Source organism: Eleutherodactylus coqui, chromosome 6 (genome assembly GCF_035609145.1).
Source record: "Eleutherodactylus coqui strain aEleCoq1 chromosome 6, aEleCoq1.hap1, whole genome shotgun sequence".
NCBI lineage: Eukaryota > Metazoa > Chordata > Amphibia > Anura > Eleutherodactylidae > Eleutherodactylus > Eleutherodactylus coqui.
In genome coordinates, this window is record NC_089842.1 from 89,510,888 (window position 1) to 89,527,035 (window position 16,148).

General features: G+C 40.4%; 2 protein-coding genes across 2 annotated transcripts; both read right to left on the bottom strand.

The window, feature by feature from the left end:
* Window positions 1-917: 917 nt before the first annotated feature.
* Window positions 918-5,140, bottom strand: LOC136632352 (cornifelin homolog B-like). Its single transcript, XM_066607156.1, has 4 exons — window positions 5,021-5,140; window positions 3,813-3,927; window positions 3,025-3,161; window positions 918-1,487 (listed from the first exon to the last, which is right to left on the bottom strand). The coding sequence occupies exons 2-4, from the start codon at window positions 3,919-3,921 to the stop codon at window positions 1,395-1,397; spliced, it is 339 nt and encodes a 112-aa protein (XP_066463253.1). The 5' UTR covers window positions 3,922-3,927; window positions 5,021-5,140; the 3' UTR covers window positions 918-1,394.
* A 3,350-nt stretch (window positions 5,141-8,490) lies between these two features.
* On the bottom strand, window positions 8,491-12,383 carry LOC136632351 (cornifelin homolog B-like). Its single transcript, XM_066607155.1, has 4 exons — window positions 12,247-12,383; window positions 10,695-10,809; window positions 10,060-10,196; window positions 8,491-9,125 (listed from the first exon to the last, which is right to left on the bottom strand). Exons 2-4 carry the CDS (start codon window positions 10,801-10,803, stop codon window positions 9,033-9,035), a joined length of 339 nt encoding a protein of 112 aa, XP_066463252.1. The 5' UTR covers window positions 10,804-10,809; window positions 12,247-12,383; the 3' UTR covers window positions 8,491-9,032.
* Between the last annotated feature and the right edge of the window lie 3,765 nt (window positions 12,384-16,148).

The following is a 16,148-nucleotide window of genomic DNA, read 5'->3' on the forward strand; positions in this document are numbered from 1 at the left end:
ACCTGGGAGCCTCAGATGCATCCATGCTTCCTGTCCCTGCTGTTCCCTATCCATTTCTGTGGTGTTTTCATCACTTTCTGATGTTTTCAGGTGATTCACACAACCTTCCCTTTGCGGAGCATGAGTCACATTGAAAAATGCTCCAGTCTCCCATTGACTTCAATGGGGTTTGTTCCTTGAAACGAGCTCTCGAGCATTACGAAAAGTTCAACTCAAGCAACGAGCACCCAAGCATTTTGGTGCTCGCTCATCTCTAGTTGTGAACAGAGAGCAAATTACTTTTTCTGATTATGGGACACTATAACTACTCAGGCCACTCTGGAGGACACTATTACTTCAGGGGCCACTATTACTACTCGGGCTAATTTAGAGGACACTATTACTACTGAGTCCGCATACTGGCAGCATACATCTAGCTGTCTTACATGTTTCACACATGATGGACATGCTGCAGAATTTCTGCAGCAGAAATTTCCGCAGCATTTTGTCATCCAAAAAACAGTCAAAATTGGTACCATTGGTGTGGATTTTGACTGGAAATCAGCTGCATATCCGCACCTGATTTAACACAATTCGGTGCTTCCCCTCACCTCCTCCGTAGGCTTCCCACTGTCAGCACTCCCCAGATGTTGGTTCCCAGCATCTGTAGTGGCTTCACCTGACCAGTGGCACCGCACCTGACCAGGCCGCTGAGAACCGGAAGCCAAGGAGTGCTGACAGCAGGAAGCCTTCGGAGGAGGTGAGGGGGAGTACCGCATAGTATGGATACATAGCTGATACTCATTCAAAAGCCGCACCAACAGAAATTTTTCATCTGATTAACACTAGGGCATGATGCTGCTGTAGGATTATTAGGGAATTGATATATATATTCATCTTTCTGTAGAAGTTTCCAAAAAAGCACAACTGATTCAATGAACAGTTTCTACATATATTTATTCTGTACATTCATTAGAGGTTAATGCAGTGTAAATAAATGGATATTACAAAATAAATAAAAATAAAATGAACTTTATACACAGGAAAATAACTTTTTACGGCATATCGACAATACACTGCAACAGGAGTCTTCAACTAGTGGCTCTCCAGCTCTTGTGAATGTACAACTCCCAGCATGCCCTAAGACACATTCTGGGAGTTGGAGTTTCACTATAGCTGGAGATCCACGTTAGAGTCCATTGCACTACAGGACAATTTTTCTAAATATTCTAATAACTGTCGTTGGAATAATGAGATATGTATGAGTAAATGTATAGGGGCTTCCTTTGTAATGCATAGAACCTATATAGTATGATTCTGCTTCAGTGGCCGGATCACTCCAACCAAAGATGATATCACAGCACTCTATCTAGTGACACAACAGTCCATTGATACTTGGTGCATCTTATACTGTCTTAGCATTTTCTTCGCTGCATCTCACGGGACATTTGACAAAGTGTACACGGTCCACAGCAGGAGATACATAGCCAGTCGTTGCAGATACTTCCCTGTAAAACAAAATAAGAGACACTTTAGAAAGGGAAATTGGAACCATAAGTAGCATTTTTGAATTGTACAGGATAGAAAAACATGGCTGCAAGTGTTCATTTAAAGGGGTTGTTCAGCTACCAGAAAACATTTCTACTATAGCTCCAACTGTCTTTAAATAAAAAGAGGACTTACCCATTCTATGCCGTAGGATCCAGTACTGTTGATTGTTGTGAAAGATGTCATCACAGGAAGTCACCTGATTAGTGCAGCCAATCAGAGGTTGCAGTGTCATTGTTCCAAATTCCTGGCATCCTAGCACCAGGTTGTAATCGCTGATGCCAGAAGAGCAGGCAGTGATGCTGCTGCCTCTGATTGGCTGCAGCAGTCAGGTGACTTCCTCTGATGACATCTTTTGCAACAATCACCTAGAAGGCAGCGGGGCAACTGTGTTGGATCCCAATGGCAAAGGACTCATAAGTGCCGCTCTTTTTCTTATTTTAAAACTGCTAGAACTATAGTAGAAATTTTGTCTTGAAATCACATTTTCGTGGTAAACATTGAAGAATTTTTGGTGATTTTATATTTTTTTATTTTTTTTCACAAACATATATATATATATATATATATATGTGTGTGTGTGTGTGTGTGTGTGTGTGTGTAAATCCTGCATTTTTCCCAATGAGCACAGAGCCTAATACTAGTCTGTCACTTCCTGATCAGTAGAGAAAACTTTTTCAGCTGTCATCTCACTAATATCACAGGTAGGATCACACTGAGAGGGTAGTTCAGGAACGATGGCCACCCCCATAGTATTGTACAGACAGCAGAATTTTAAAAAATCTACACTCAGAAAATAAAAACTAATTAGAAAAATGGAAAAATGTCTATCTGGTTTCAATACAATAAGAAATTGTGATATAGTTCCTTTAAATAGGACCTGTTAGGTCCCATTTAACTGGCAGAAGAGCTGCATACCTTTTGCAGCTGTAACCCTGCTGAGTCTTGCACTTTAATTGTTTTTAGCTCCCCCATTCACTCACTGTGGCTGCTATTTCAGAGCCAGATGCTAATTAATGACAAGTAAGCAGTCTCCACTTTAGCCATTGATCATTAATACTTGGCAGTGAGGACTGCCCACTTGATAATAGAATAGTAATAGGAGGCACAACAGGTGAATTTTTTTGGGTGGAGGGGTTACCATAACTAAAAACACTGCAGTAATCAGTAGGCGATGTGATAAGTTTAGCAATGGATTTGCCAAGGAATTCACCCTATGCATTAAACAGGATGAAATCCATGGTGAAAGTTCACAGCATGATTGGACATGTTGCGGAGTTCAGATTCGAACCACAGGTCAATTCCACACAGATTTTTTACACAGCATGTAGATAGGATTTTAGAACATCCCATCCACTTTGCTGCTACTGTAAATGCTATGGATTTCCCACCCACAAATCTGCAGCATGCATTTCATGTGTGGCTGCACTCAAGCTTTTAGTAGATGCCACAGCTATGGCCAGACACGTAAGAGCTACTTGTCAAACAAAAACTTACCTCGATGCCATATCGTTCCCTCATGCCTGTCCGCAGGGCAACCATAGTACCTGGTAGGCATGGCAAGCAGCAGCACTCTCCAAAGTCTTTGGCCAGATTACATGCCAGAATGCAAGGAGCAAATGCTCCACAAAGACCTAAACGAAAGCAATAACAGAACGGTCTAAATACAATATATCTGGCTATAAGCGGTCACATTAGGATATATGAAGAATCTGATTTGTTGGGCCCTCCAACAATATCATCTTCTAGTCTAAAAATGATAGAAAGTGTAATTTGCAGATTCCCAGTATAAACTTTGAAGGACCATGGGCTTCTTGGTACAAGGATCAAGTAATATTTTGGTTACTTTTGCATTTAGAGATGAGCGAGCACGCTCGGATAAACCGGTTGCTCGGACCAGTAAGCAGTTACTCGAGAGGAGCAATGCTCGCTCGAGTAACCGCTTTATCCGAGCGTGCTCGCTCATCTCTATTTGCTTTGTATTACGGACTCTTGAAGCATCTAACAGTAATCATATAAGGTTATGGTGTAAAGATGATGTATGGCGGAGAAGCCTTTCATACAAGTCTGCTGTCCTCAACGTGGCAAAATACACAATATATGAAGCCCTACTTGAGACTTGGTAATAGATTAACACTATGGGCTATCCATGTCCATTAACAACTACTATAGTGTGTTCAGCACCCAGTCTATTTTATTTGCCTCCAGTATGGTGACTCACCTACTTTTTTAGCTATTGCAAATAAAAAATTGACTTTTTTGAATATCCACCCATTAATACTTACAGATTCTCGTGTCCGCGCAGCAGTCCGTGACTTCAGAGCTCCACTGACTGCAACCGGCAGCATATCCTTGTTGCATGCCTTGGGGTTGAGCAGTGATTGGATAAGACATTGTGATCTGTAAGACAAAAACAAAGTAAATTCACAGCCTTTACCTTTTATACATTAGTGAGATGCAGGGTGGAAGCTAAAGGCTCATGGGCCCGGGTACAAAGGTTTATCTTGAACCCTCCCCCCACCCAGCCCCTGTACATGGTCTGTGGTACTAATAATGGAGACCACTTCTCTTCTTCATATCCCATATTTCTATGCCATTACTGCATTTCCATATTGAATATAATGGAAATATTTTGAGATAGGGGATAATTACATATGATAACATTTCTCTATGTATTCCTTTGCTCATCAATATAGGAGAGTAACATCCATCTAAGGTTCTGTTCACATGAGTATCATATAGATTGCTTTAGAAGCCACAATGCTCTGCTGGAACCATTGTATGACAGATCCAATAGTGCCCAACTGAACTTTGGTTTACAATGGGCTTCGTCAGGACTTCTGTCATGGTACTCAGCAATTAGACAGGAAAAAATATGCCATATCTTTACAGTTATCAATAATCCAAATATTTTACTTTGGATCTGGATTGTTCCATAAGTAGTAAAAATCATTGAAAATGTGATTCATTGTAAAGAGTTAGCAGTCGGAGATCTTTACAGATACAAAGTCACATACATACAACCTACTTATGACTCTACTCCCTACAACATGATGCAACCAGCATTTGCCCACTAGCACTGATTAGCGATACGAGGATGAAAAATCAGAGCACAGAAGTTCTCTAATATACTTCTACAGTATGGCCTGGAAGGAGGAGATTTCTCAAAACTGGTGCAGATGAATAGTAAAACAGATGTTGATTGAAACCAATCAGGTTGCAGCTTTCATGGCAAAAGAAAAAAAGTTGCTGTTGGCAACTGCTCCAGTTTCTATAGATCTGGCCACAAAATCTTCAAATGATTGTAAAATGCCACAATTTCTGATCCGGAGTTTTTATCCAAGGGTCCATGATTCCAAGAGATCAGAAAATGTAGAACAGCAGAAGATAATTCTCAGCTCAGAAAGTGCAATTCTGTAAGGAGTCTCATCCAATGTAAAAGTGAAGCCTGGAGCACACGCATAGGACATTGGTCTGAAGAGCTGACACTTACTTGATCTGCAGAGCTGTCTCAGGTCAGGATGTTCTGTGAGCTGTGACAATTCAGGTCAGCTTAAAGCTATTTATACAGATCCAGTATCTGATACTGGGAGGACACCAGACAGTGAAGTGACATCACCGCCACCTCCCTAACTAATTTCTCCAGCTTTTTTTCTCCTACATCACCTGTCTGTACCTGCTCCTCCTTCCATCACTTCACCTTTCCTTATCTCCCCCAACTCTTCTGCTTGTTCCAAAACTGGACACCAATGGTTTCGGTAGCATCAGGGCTAAAGTGGAAAATAGAATTATTGCTCCCAATATAGAAAAGCTTAGCCATGTCTCTGATATCCTCTACTATGGTTAGGAAGCTTTTTGCGTAGTCCAAAATGTATGTATCCACATTTAATGATTTCCCCACAATACAATCTTACATAATCAATAAAGAGAACCAGTCTATCCTAGAAACAGAAAATGGACTGCAGAAAGAGGCCCACATGGTTCACCTAGTCTACCTTATTGTTACTACAATTCCAACATCAAGTGGCAGCTACCAAGTAAAAAAAAAATGTTTAGTTCTACTGACTGGTGGTTAGCCTAAATTGAGAATCTTATGGGGTGAAGGGCAGGTGAGGAATCTCCGCTTTCCTCAGTGAGATGCTAAAACAAAATGCTCAGAATTAAAAGACTAAAAACAAACCCATGTCTCCGACTACTTCAAACACTTCAGCTGTGTAAGATAAACCCTTTAGTTACAAGATGTCAGAAAGGAGAAAAAGTTTTCTCAAATTTGTTCCAGTTTTTTAAATGATTATAGGATTAATAATACCAATATGCTTCCATTTTGTATCCTCAGTTCACTGCCAACTCCCAAACAATATCTATGTTTATTTTTACTTTCTTTGTTCATGTAGTAAATCTCCATCAATTTCAGACACCAATTTTGTTTTATCGTTGATGTTTTTACCAACCATGCCTTTATAACTGCGGTAAATACCCAAAAATGCACCAAAAACATATGTTATGTTGTAAACAGGGACCAAATGACTTTTTCTCGTTGTAGGTTTACTTCTATTTGAATAAAAGAAAAAAAAATGTTGTCCCACATAATTAAGTTATCCGCAGGATAGGGAATAACTATCTGATCGTGTGGGTCTGCTGGGACCCAATGATCATGAATGAGCGTCCTCAAATGAATGGAGTAATAGTCAAGCATGCGCACCACTGCTTAATTAATTTCAATGGGAATGGGGATGATAGCGTTCAAGTGCTCTTCAATCTCCAGCAGTCCCATTGAAATTAATGGAGCTGTAGGGCACATGCGTGACCACCATTGCATTCATTCAGGATCCCATTCTCATGATCATAGGAGTTCAATGGTCAGAACCCCACCGAATAGCTAGTTATCTCCTACTATATAGATAAGAGAGAACTTTATTTTATGGGACAACTCCCCCGACCAAAGGATCGTGGAAAGAGGAGGATCACCTAAGATCCATTCTGGATTTGGGCAAAAAAATGTTTGGAGAGTAAATAGCTATGTAAGTAAACCCGTAAGGACTTTGTTAATTTCTCACTATAAAGAAGGATAAGAAAATTCCCCACATACATGACAGACAAGTTAGGTATGTGTATTTGTATCACTAATCCGAAGACTAGAATTCTACGATCCACAGAAGTCAGTCTGTTTTTGTATTGTCCCGTTATGAATTAACCCTGAAGTAGTTCTGGGGTATCTTCTACACACATGGTTGATCATGGACCACCCTTCCTGACATTTCTTTAAAAAGAGTTGTTTCTTGGTAGTTTTTCCTCTCCCCCGCCACTACCACTCTTCACTCTCACAACTATTATAATTTAAGGTAATATTATGCAGAAGAATTTCTGTACTTGCATCAATTAACATTGCTTTAATATTCATGTAAACTTTGCTCTTGAGCTGGCCATAGATGCAATACCTAGAATATTTTGAACTGCTGGATCCGGTTTCTTAGATACAATAAATGTATTGATCCTTATACTGTAGATGATCGTTGACAAAATGACTAGATGCAAAGCTATTCTACCTATGACAGGCTTTATGCATTGAGCTCCAGTGGACAATTCTTTGTATTTTTGTGGTGTATACTTTTCCCCTCCAGCATGACCATGAACTGATTTGGAAAGGCTGCTGTAGGGGTCACTATTACTACTGAGGCCAATACAGGGGAGACTATTACTACTGGGGCTGCTGTGTGGGGCATTATCTCCACTGGGGATGATATAGGGTACACTATTACTACTGATGCTACTGTTGAGGGACATTATTACTACTGTGGTCACTATTACTACCAAGGCCACTCTGGGGGACACTTTTAGTTCTGGGGCCGATATAGGGGTCACTATTACTACTAGGGCCAATATAGAGGACACTATTACTACTGACATAACAGAGTTTGTGGCAGCATATATGGTACAAAAAGAATTTTCTTTATTTCTTCCTCTATATTCATTAAAAGGCAACATTTTGACCTTATATGGTGGGACACTGTTACTACTGAGATCACTATTACTACTAAGGCCACTATGGGGGACACTATTACTTCTGGGGCTGATATAGGGGACACTATGACTACTGGGGCCATGTTGGGGGTCACTATTGCTACTGGGGCCATGGTGGGGGTCACTATTACTACTGGGGCCATGGTGGGGGTTGCTATTACTACTAGGACCAACATAGGGGACACTATTACTACTGAGACCACTCTGGATGACACTATTACTATTAAGGCCAATATAGGGGACACTATTACTGCTGAGGGTACTATTACTACTGAGGCCACTCTGGAGGACACTATTACTTCTGGGTTCAATATATAGGACACTATTACTACTGGGGCCACTATTACTACTAGGACTCATTTAAGGGACACTAGTACTACTGAGGCCACTCTGCATGTGGCAGCATACCTCTTGCTGACTTAGGGTATGTTTACACATGATGGAAAGGCTGTGGAATATCACTGCAGAAATTTCCGCAGCATTTTGTCATCCTCAAAACAGTCAAAATCCATTCCATTGGTGTGGATTTTGACTGGAAATCAGCTGCATATCCACACCTGATTTCAAACTATTCGGTGCTCCCCCTCACCTCCGCCGTAGGCTTCCCACTGTCAGTACTCCCCAGCTGCTGGTTCCCAGCGGCTTGTAGTGGCCTCACCTGACCAGTATCACCTGACCAGTGGCCCTGCACCTGACCAAGCCGCTAGGAACCGGAAGCTGAGGAGCGCTGACAGCAGGAAGCCTACGGAGGAGGTGAGGGGGAGCAACGCAAAGTATAGATTCGCAGCTGATTTCCTGTCAAAAGCCGCACCAACGGAAAATTTCCATCTGATTAATACTAGGGCATGATGCTGCTATAGGATTATTAGGGATTATTAGGGAATTGCTATATATATTCATCTTTCTGTAGTAGTTTCCAAAAAAAGCACAACTGATTCAATGAACAGTTTCTACATATATTTATTCTGTACATTCATTAGAGGTTCATACAGTGTAAATAAATGGATATTACAAAAAGTAAATAAAAATAAAATTAATTTTATACACAGGAAAATAACTTTTTACTGCATGTCGACAATACACTGCAACAGGGGTCTTCAATTAGTGGCTCTCCAGCTCTTGTGAATCTACAACTCCCAGCATGCCCTAAGACACATTCTGGGAGTTGGAGTTTGACCACAGCTGAAGATCCACGTTAGAGTCTATTGCACTACAGGACAATGTTAACATAATATGGAGAGATCAGAAGTTCAGGAATCTTTCTAAATATTCTAATAACTGTTATTGGAGTAATGAGATATGTATGAGTAAATGTATAGGGGCTTCCTTTGTAATGCATAGAACCTATATAGTATGACTCTGCTTCCTTCTACATTGGAGTATGTAATGATTGAGTGGTCGGATCACTCCAACCAAAGACGATATCACAGCTCTCTATCTAGTGACACAACAGTCCATTGATACTTGGTGCATCTTATACGGTCTTAGCATTTCCTTCGCTGCATCTCACGGGCCATTTGACAAAGTGTACACGGTCCACAGAATGCGAGACATACACAATCGTTGCAGATACTTCCCTGTAAAGCAAAACAAGAGACACTTTAGAAAGAGAAATTGGAACCATAAGTAGCATTTTTGTTTTAAAGGAATTGTACAGGATAGAAAAACATGGTTGCAAGTGTTCATTTAAAGGGGTTGTCCGACTACCAAAAAACACTTCTGCTACAGCTCAAACTGTCAAAAAAGAGAAAAAGAGCAGCACTTGCCCATCCTCTGCCGCGGGATCCTGTACTGTTGATTGTTGCGAAAGATGTCATCACAGGAAGTCACCTAACCAGTGCAGCCAATCAGAGATTGCAGTATCATTGTTCTAAACTCCTGGCATCATGGCACCCATTGATGCCAGGAAAGCAGGCAGTGATGCTGCTGCCTCTGATTGGCTGTAGCAGTCAGATGATTTCCTGTGATGACATCTTTACAACAATCACCAAGAAGGCAGGGGGGCAACTGTGTTGGAGCCCCATGACAAAGGATGGGTAAGTGGTGCTGAAACTATAGTAGAATTATTGTCCTGTAACCAGACAAGCCCTTTAAGAGGAAATGTGTCACTAGAAAATGACCAGTTAAAGAAATCACTTTTTTGGGGGGGTGAAGGGGCTAACTAAAACACTGCAGGAATCAGTAGGGGATGTGATGAATTTAGCAATGGATTTGCCAAGGAACTCACCCTATGCATTATACAGGATGAAATCCATGGTGAAAGTTCACAACATGATTGGACATGTTGCGGAGTTCATATTCGAACCACAGGTCAATTCCACACAGATTTGTTACACAGCATGTAGATAGGATTTAAGAACATCTCATCCACTTTGCTGCTACTGTAAATGCTATGGATTTCCCACCCACAAATCAGCAGCATGCATTTCATGTGTGGCTGTACTCAAGCTTTTAGTAGATGCCACAGCTATGGCCAGACATGTAAGAGCTACTTGTCAAACAGAAACTTACCGGGATGCCATATCTTTCCCTCATGCCTGTCCGCAGGGCAACCATAGTACCTGGTAGGCATGGCAAGCAGCAGCACTCTCCAAAGTCTTTGGCCACATTACATGCCAGAATGCAAGGAACAAATGCTCCACAAAGACCTAAACAAAAGCAAAAACAGAATGGTCTAAATACAATATATCTGGCTATAAGTGGTCACATTAAGATATATGAAGAATCTGATTTGTTGGGCCCTCCAACAATACCATCTTCTAGTCTAAAAATGATAGAAAGTGTAATTTGCAGATTCCCAGTATAAACTTTGACGAACCATGGTCTTCTTGGTACAAGGATCAAGTAATATTTTGGTTAACATCTAACAATATGTATATAAGGTTATGGTGTAAAGATGATGTATGGCAGATAAAGACTTTCATACAAGTCTGCTGTTCTCAACGTGGCCACATTTACAATATATGAAGCCCTACTTGAGACTTGATAATAGATTCACACTATTGGCTATCCATGTCTATTAAGAATGACTATGGTGTGTTGAGCATGCAGTCTACTTGATTTGCCTCCAGTATGGTGACTCACCTACGTTTTTAGCTATTACAAAAAAAAATGACTTTTTTGAATATCCAACCATTATGACTTACAGATTCTCGTGTCCTGACAGCAGTCGTTGACTTCAGAGCTCCACAGACTGCTACTGGCAGCATATCCTTGTTGCGTGCATTGGGGTTGAGCAGTGATTGGATAAGACATTGTGATCTGTAAGACAACAACAAAGTAAATTAACAGCCTTTACCTTTTATACATTAGTGAGAAGTACAGCACAAACCCCAACCAGGTTGTCCTGTACATGGTCTGTGGTACTATAAATAATGGAGACCACCTCTCTTCTTCATACCCCACTGGTTGACAGAAGTATCTAGATTCCCGATTACTGAGAGAAAAAGTATAGAGGAAGGTGAGAAATCTATCATATAACAAAATGTTTACTGGTAGGGATCAGTTGAAAGTTGCCAACGGAACTACACTGCTTATTATTAACTCCCATTGAACAACTCAAATAGCTATGGTAACTACTGTAATCGCAACGACCTGGTAAGTAATAGAGTGAACATAAATGGAGTCAGATAAAAAGTCCTTCAGGACTAAGCTAGAGTACCAAAATTGTAACTGATGAGCTCATAACTATTACAGTTGTTACATGGGTACTTAAGATATCTATATATTTCTATGCCGTTACTGCATTTGTTGTTGAATATAATGGAAATATTTCGATATAGAGGATAATTACATATGATAACATTTCTTTATATATTCCTTTGCTCATCAATATAGGAGAACAACATCTATCTAAGGTTCTGTTCACATGAGTGTCATATAGATTGCTTTAGAAGCCACAATGCTCTGCTGGAACCATTGTATGACAGGTCCAATAGTGCCCAACTGAACTTTAGTTTACAATGGGCTTCGTTAGGACTTCTGTCATGGTACTCAGCAATTAGACAGGAAAAAATATGCCATATCTTTACAGCAATCAATAATCCAAATATTTTACTTTTGATCTGGATTGTTCCATAGTAGTAAAAATCATTGAAAATGTGATTCATTGTAAAGAGTTAGCAGTCGGAGATCTTTACAAATACAAAGTCACATACTGTATACACAACCTACTTATGACTCTACACCCTACAACATGATGCAACCAACAGGGTCTTAAGAAAATTCTAATCATAAGCAATCCAATCCAACCATAAATGTAAAATAATGCATTTGCCAACCAGCACTGATTAGCTATACGAAGATGAAAAATCAGAGCGCAGAAGTTCTCTAATATACTTCTACAGTATGGCCTGGAAGGAGGAGATTACTCAAAACTGGTGCAGATGAATAGTAAAACAGATGCCGAATGCAACCAATCAGGTTGCAGCTTTCATGGTAAAAAAAAAAGTTGCTGTTGGCAACTGCTCCAGTTTCTATAGATCTGGCCACAAAATCTTCAAATGATTTGTAAAATGCCACAATTTCTGATCCGGAGTTTTTATCCAAGGGTCCGTGATTCCAAGAGATCAGAAAATGTAGAACAACAGAAGATAATTCTCAGCTCAGAAAGTGCAATTCTGTAAGGAGTCTCATCCAATGTAAAAGTGAAGCCTGGAGCACACGCATAGGACATTGGTCTGAAGAGCTGACACTTACTTGATCTGCAGAGCTGTCTCAGGTGAGGATGTTCTGTGAGCTGTGACAATTCAGGTCAGCTTAAAGATATTTATACAGATCCAATAGCTGATATTGGGAGGACACAATACATTGAAGTGTGACATCACCGCCACCTCCCTCATTAATTTTCCTAGCTTTTTTCTCCTACATCACCTGTCTGTACCTGCTCCTCCTTCCATCCCTTCACCTTTCCTTATACCCCCCAACTCTTCTGCTTGTTCCAAAACTGGGCACCAATGGTTTCGGTAAGATCAGAGTTAAAGTGGCAAATGGAATCATTGCTCCCAATAAAGAAAAGTTTAGCCATGTCTCTGATATCCTCTACTATGGTTAGGAAGCTTTTTCCACAGTCCAGAACTTATGTATCTGCTTAATGATTTCCTCACAATACAGTTTTAAATGATCAATGAAGAGAACCGGTCTATCCTAGAAACAAAAATTGGACTGCAGAAAAAGGCCCACATGGTTCACCTAGTCTACTGTATCATTACTCCTATTCTAGTATCAAGTGGCAGTTACCAAATTAAAAAAAATAGTCAAGTTCGACTGACTGGCGGCCAGCCTAAATTGAGACTTTTATGGGGCGAAGTGCAGGTGAAGAATCGTTCGTATTTGCCACCAGTGTTATGGCAGCATACAGATCCTGTATAGTCACCTACTGGTTATGACCATTTTCTTAAAGCTATGTAAATGTCCAGATTTTTGGTCTTTATTCATTTGGTAAATCTTTTACTATAAACCTGTTTTGATCCTAACAGAGACAAGGTCATACATATCTTAGAGACAACAAATGTGACTGCTATGGGGCCCTTTGAGAGAAGGGGTCCAGATTACGTGGGCTACATCTCTTATTGTAATGGATGGTAATGAGTTGTACAGATATCACCTTTCCATGGGTCTAACAAATGAGGCAATAGGGATTTGTCCCACATAATTAAGTTATCCACAGGATAGGGGATAACTATCTGATCATGGGGGTCCGCTGGGACCCCAATGATCATGAATGAGCATCCCTAAATGAATGGAGTGATGGTCAAGCATACACACCACTGTGCATCTCATTTCAATAGGACTGGAGATAATAGCGTTCAAGTGCTCTTCAATCTCCAGCATCCCATTACAATTAATGGAGCTGTAGGGCACATGCGTGACCACCATTCCATTCATTTAGGACCCCATTCTGATGATCATAGGAGTTCAATGGTCAGAACCCCACTGATTGGCTAGTTATCGCATACTATATGGATAAGAGAGAACTTCATTTTTATGGGACAACTTCCCTGACCAAAGGATCATGGAAAGGAGATGTGGCAAACAAGCACCTAGTCGTCAGATCTTGGGTAGCCAAGAATGTGCGTCATTCTAACCTCTGCAATGGTATGAACACACTACTATGCACATCTTTGCAGAAAAGAAGAGGATCACCTAAGATTCATTCTGGATTTGGTCAAAAAAATACTTGGAGAGTAAATAGCTATGTAAGTAAACCCGTAAGGACTTTGTTAATTTCTTACTATAAAGAAAGATGAGAAAATTCCCCACATACATGACAGAAACGTTAGATATCTGTATTTATATCACTAATCCAAAGACTAGAATTCTACGATTCACGAAAGTCAAAGTCTGTTTTTGAATTGTCCCGTTATGAATTAACCCTGAAGTAGTTCTGCGGTATCTTCTACACACATGGTTGATCATGGACCACCCTTCCTGAAGTATCTTTAAAAAGAGTTGTTTCTTGGTATTCCCCCCCCCCCCCCACTACCACTCTTCACTCGCCCAACTATTATAACTTAAGGTAATATTATGCAGAAGAATTTCTGTACTTGCATCAATTAACATTGTTTTAATATTCATGTAAACTTTGCTCTTGAGCTGGCCATAGATGCAATACCTAGAATATTTTGAACTGCTGGATCCGGTTCCTTAGATACAATAAATGTATTGATTCTTATACTGTAGATGATTATTGACAAAATGACTAGATGAAAAGCTATTCTACCTATGACAGGCTTTATGCATTGAGCTCCTGTGGACAGTTCTTTGTCTTTTTTGGTGTATACTTTTCCCCACCGGCATGACCATGAACCGATTTGGAAAGGTTGTCCTATTTTCTGTATGATTTCTAATTAAATGTTATGTGTTGAGGATTTGTATCCTGTCAGTAGTTAGTACATGTGAGCAGGTTTTGCAGCACCTTTTTGCAGGGATACGTTCCTTTTAATGTGTTGCACTCCCAATCATTAAGTTCCTCAAATTTGGAAGTTGGCTGTAACATAGGAGGGAAGGGTCCGGGAATATGGTTTTCAGATGGTCATCCTTGTGTAGGGTATGATGGAGTTTCCTTGCAGTTTTCCTTTAGTATCTATAGCCACTTGATTTGAAGATCCATACTAGAGGTACACAATTGTTTTATTCTTTCCTGGTGGCTCTGGTCATGTTATCATCAATTAACCCCTTGAGTGGCAGGTTTCCTACCACCCTGTCGTGCCCACCAGGGCAGGTTTTTTAAAATGATCTAATCATTGAATTTCAACTAGTTTTGCAGTTGCGTCTCAAGAGCCATAACTTTTTCATTTTTCCATTGACAAAGCCATATTAGGGCTTGTTTTTTGCGGGACAAGTTGTGATTTTTTAAACAGGGGGGAGGAAAAAAAGAAATGGGGAAAAAAGAAAAAAAGGGGCCATGTCATTAAGGGGTTAAATAATGTATTAACTTCCTTCTCTGGGTCATTACGATGCATGGATACCACATGTGTGATTGTATTTTTGATTTTTTACAAAGTAAAGGGAGACAAGTGTTTTTTTTATTTTTTTAATAATTTTTTAACTTTTTTAAAAAAAAAATTTTACATTTTTTTTTTTGTCCCTTTAGTGGACTTCCACAGGGACCCATCAGGACCCCTGATCACATTCCGGGGGTCCGATGGTGACAGCCCTTTACATGCTGCAGTGACAACCCTTTACATGCTGCAGTCACATAGACTGCAGCATGTAAAGGGTTAACACAGCAGAGATCGAAGGTTTTCTCTGATCTCTGCTGTAAGAGCTGGTACCTAGCTGTCCTCTGACAGCTAACAACCAGCTCTCCCTGCCACAGAGACCATCGGCTTGCTTCTGACAAGCCGATGGTCTCTATGGCAACCTGTAAACAAAGCAGGAGGTTGCCGACATGTCGGCAATATCTTCTGCTGGTTTTTCAAAGCCCTTGCACTGCTCTGTGTGGGTCTGTGCAGGCAGAGCACACTGTCACAGCTTGTGGCATTGTACTCTGCAGCTCCCATAGTGATACATAGCCCGGAAATCTTCCGGGCTATGTTGCTATGAGCAGTGGAGCTCGTCCCCGGAAATTTTCCGGGCGTGCCACTCAAGGGGTTAAGGTAGAATGGTGGCCCTGATTTAAGCATGTTCTTTTAAGATGCTGTAAATATTCATCCCTGTCTATTCACTTTTAATTGTGTTTGGGGTGGATACTGTCCCATCTGAGGTTTGAGGGTTGACTAATGGGTTTTCCGTATAGGGATGTCTGTATTGAGTGTTTTAAAATTTTTATGGGGGTGTCCAAAAAGTTGATTTCTGCGTACAAGTAGTTGGATGTTATGTTTATGGTGGGGTAGAATGCAATGAATCTTTCATGGAATTTTATTAGTTCTTGTTCAGAGCTGATCCAGATGATTAGGATGTCATCAATGTAGTGGAAATAGCCAGTGGTTTGATGGAGCAGGATTGTGACAGCATAGAATGCCGTGTAGTCATTGTCCTATTTTCAACTTCCTTATGAATAAAACATTACTTTAAACTTCTGAAGTCTAAAAATAGTTTATTTTCATAGTTTAGTACTTCTCAGCATTGCAGCAAACTGGTCAAACAGGTAAAGGAGT